The sequence below is a fragment of the Chaetura pelagica genome, unplaced genomic scaffold (assembly GCF_000747805.2).
Source record: "Chaetura pelagica isolate M959 unplaced genomic scaffold, ChaPel_1.0 scaffold1222, whole genome shotgun sequence".
Lineage (NCBI taxonomy): Eukaryota > Metazoa > Chordata > Aves > Apodiformes > Apodidae > Chaetura > Chaetura pelagica.
In genome coordinates this window covers 216,101-219,542 of record NW_009952494.1, presented here as the reverse complement: position 1 = coordinate 219,542, position 3,442 = coordinate 216,101, and the positions used below count along the sequence as shown (strand labels likewise).

At 57.5% G+C, this 3,442-nt stretch overlaps 1 protein-coding gene across 1 annotated transcript in view; it reads right to left on the bottom strand.

The window, feature by feature from the left end:
- DSCAML1 (Down syndrome cell adhesion molecule like 1) overlaps positions 1-2,263 on the bottom strand; it is a 98,293-nt gene extending 96,030 nt beyond the window's left edge. Inside the window, 1 exon segment of the mRNA XM_010008897.1 lies at positions 2,232-2,263. Coding sequence (XP_010007199.1) covers positions 2,232-2,263 — 32 coding nt within the window.
- Positions 2,264-3,442: the final 1,179 nt, after the last annotated feature.

Genomic DNA, 3,442 nt, shown 5'->3' with positions numbered 1-3,442 from the left:
CCATCCCGGCCGGCTCCACCATCCCAGCCTGCAGCTGGGCAGGGTTTCCCTCCACCCCAGGAACACACTTGGTGACACTCGTGGCAGTTCCTCCCCTACCACTGAGCAGTGTTTCAGCACCACGAGCCCTCGGGCTGGGCCCGGCCCCGTGTCCATCTTCGTGTGAGCAGTTATTTCTTAATAACTGCTGCTTTAGGGCATGTGCGACTGGAAACGAGGGCCGAAATGCCACTTCCTGAGGTTGGGAGGATAATTTAAGGCGGTGGGAGCTGCTGTTTTGGCAGACGTTGCTGGTGATGGATGCGCTGCCTTTGCGGGAGCAGAACAAAGGGAGGACGAGGGGCTGGCTCCTCACCAGCCTGGCCCCATCTCTCCACATTGTCAAGTGCTCCTCTTCGGCTCCATTAGTCACCATTTGCTGCTCTCCTGTATTAACTAATGAGGAGACATTTTGCATTCAGGTTTGCTCACAGGCCACATGTGTCCCCTGGCACGGTGGGGATGGGGGAGCAGGGCTGGCTCCGGGCTGGGTGAGCTGAGTGCCCTGGCTGCTGCTGCTCCTGCCTTGCTGCCTCATCTCCTCACATCCAGCTGTGGATTAAACACAAGTGCTGGCCAAGCCACAGCTGGCCAGAGCCCCTCGCCCTCATACCTGCCTGCCTGTCCAGCGATTGGTGAAGTAAACAGGGAATGGCCAGTGCCAGGCAGAAGTGGTTCAGAACTGGCAGTTTTCCCAGAGGAAAAGGATGCTCCAGTTGTCCACTGTATTATTTACCCAATCCCTTTTGTGTCGCAGAAAAAAAGATTTACTTGGAGAAGATTAATGGCTCAAGAGACTGGGAGAGAAATCCTCCAAGATTGCCTGATTCACAGGGGAAGATGAATGTCTCCTCACTGAGGCCACAGTTCCCAGCTGTGGGCACAGGGAAGGGGCTGTGGGGCTGGGGGCTCATCCCATGGGACATCCTCCAAGGTGGGTCATTACTGCCCCATCCAGACTCTGGGAAAGCTAGAGCCTCTCACTGGGGCAGCAGAAGGAGAAAAGCAGCCAAGCTGATACATGGTGGCTTTTCCCCTTGGTCTTCCCAGTTTCCCACTCCCACAGCTCCAGGACTCTGTCCAAGGCAGAGGGCTGTGCAGGCAGGAGGAGGAGCAGAGAGCCCTGCCTCAGAAGCTGCTCAAGCCCGTGTGCCAGCCCAGTGAGCAGGGGCTGCTGGCAGCACCCCTGCCCCGGCACAGGGAGGGCACGTGCACCACACATCACTCAACTTGCTTATCCCTTTCCCCTGCTCCTGGTTCCCAGGCTCCCTGGCTCCATCCTGGAGGGGACACTCGGCCAGGCTGCTCACAGTTTTTAGCTCCCATAGTGGCCTGGCCTCCCAGTGTGACCTCCAGCAGCACGTCCTGCTCTCCTGCTGCACACCCTGCCAGGGTCCCCAGCCTGCAGCACAGTCCCCGAGCCCCAGCTAGGGTGTGCAGGGTGTGCAGGGCGTGCAGGGTGTGCGTGCACACGTGGGTGTCCACAAGCCCTGCAGAATAATGCTATTAATGCCATCTGGTGCCGAGACAGAGATCCCCCTGTGCAGGGAGCCAGACACGGCTTTTCACTCCCCTTAATCTCCTCCCTGGGAGCTGCAGGGGCTCTGTCTGTGGGGGCACGGGCACCCTGAAGGACATGCCTGAGGAACGAGGGTATTTTTATTTAATTTCATTCACTGGCTGTCTTCCTGGCTTCCTTTAGCTCCTTCTTGAAGGGGACACAACCACACTGCACTCCTCACTGAGGACCAGGAGCTGGAGCAGGGGGTGGGCAGGGCCAGCTCTGCTGCCAGCAAACCCTCCAGCTTGTGTGAGCTGTTAAACAGGAGCTCTTCTCCTCCTGCCAAAGGTTTCCAGTCCTTGTTCAAACTGGGCAAAGCTGCCACAAGTCTCTATTAGTGGGTCAGTGTCAAGGCAAAATTATATTTAAAAGTAATCTCCTTACAGTGTTAAATAAGCACCTCAGATTAGACAAATTGCATGGATTTTGTCTAATAACCTTCCCCCAGTTAATCCTATTTTACTGTAATGTCTGACCTCAACTGAAGCCCAAACGGGCCAGGTGAGCCAGTTTCTCCTCCATCAGTGCTGGGATGGTTGGGCTTCCAGGACATGGAGCAACACAGGTTTAAGCACTCCAGGGGCTTCAGATCCAGAGCAGAACCCTCCCTGAGTCAGGCAGGAGCCCTTACTGATCCTTCCCAATGGCATCTGGCTCTGCCATGGCCCCTAATATGCCTGCTCAGGGTGAGCCAAGTCACCCCACACCTGCAGGGGAAGGGGCCGAGGGGCTGGGGGCAGTGGGCTAGAGGGGAAAGCAGCCCCTGGAGCTCCAGGGGCCAGCAAGGCTGCTGTGGAGGTTGCCCAGCTGGTCACTAGGTGTCTGTGTTGCTCCAGCTCACCAGTGAACCTCCCTCCTCGCTTTCCACCGGGTTGACAGAGAGTTCTGCTGCTTTTTGGTTATTTTTGAAGGGTTGTTTCCGTAAAGCCGAGGCAGGCTGAGAAACCACAGGGCTGGATGCAGCATCCCAGCCCCGTCCTTGCCTGAGAAGGTTCCTGGATGAAGCCCTCCAAGGAAGCCTGTGCACAGACAGCAGGTGCCCACAGGTGCATGGTGGGGCAGGGCTGTGCACCCCTTGCTCTGCACTCCTGGGGCTGCAGGATTTGGGCACCCATAGCCCACCTTCACACAGACCCTGGTGACTCCCTGGGTGGTGCTGACCAGCTGCTCCTGGCCGTGGCCACGTGGAGGAGTCCCTGGAAACCTTCTCTGGGTCTGTGATGGAAGATGTCTGCAGGGCAGAAAAGTCACTGGTGCCTGGCCAGGAAAGTGGGCGATTCAAATGCCTCGGGCACAAAGCTTAACCTCTCTCAGCTTGAACTTTATTAGCCAAGAAACTCTTGAGGGATCTAACAAGAGGGGAAAGCACGAGGGCAATTAGTGTTCTGGCCTTGCCTGGGGTGGGCAGGGTAATGGATCCACTGGAGCACGGTAGGGGGTGGCTCTTAGCAAGGACTCCTCTGCTGGGGATGAAGCTCTGCTTCCATGGCAGCTCTGAAACCAGAGTGGGAGGGTTACATGGCCAGAGAGGTCAGCATGGATGTAGTTCCTCTACTCCCGAGACAAACGCTCACCCAGGTCCTTCCCCAAGGCACGGGGGCCTGGCTGTAAGTGGGGTGCAACCTACCGGCAGCTACGGGTCCTCCCCGCTTCCCTGTCTGTGGGGCAAAAAGCAAGAGGGGATGTTATGCTGGGCAGGGCAGCTGAGACGGGAGGGAGAGGAGCTGGGAACCTGGCAGGACTCGCATGGGGAGGAGAGAGGAGCCTCAAAACCATGCAATACCCACCTCCTCTTCTTCCCTCCGCAGTGGAACCGCTGGCCTGGGGGCAAGAGGAGAAACT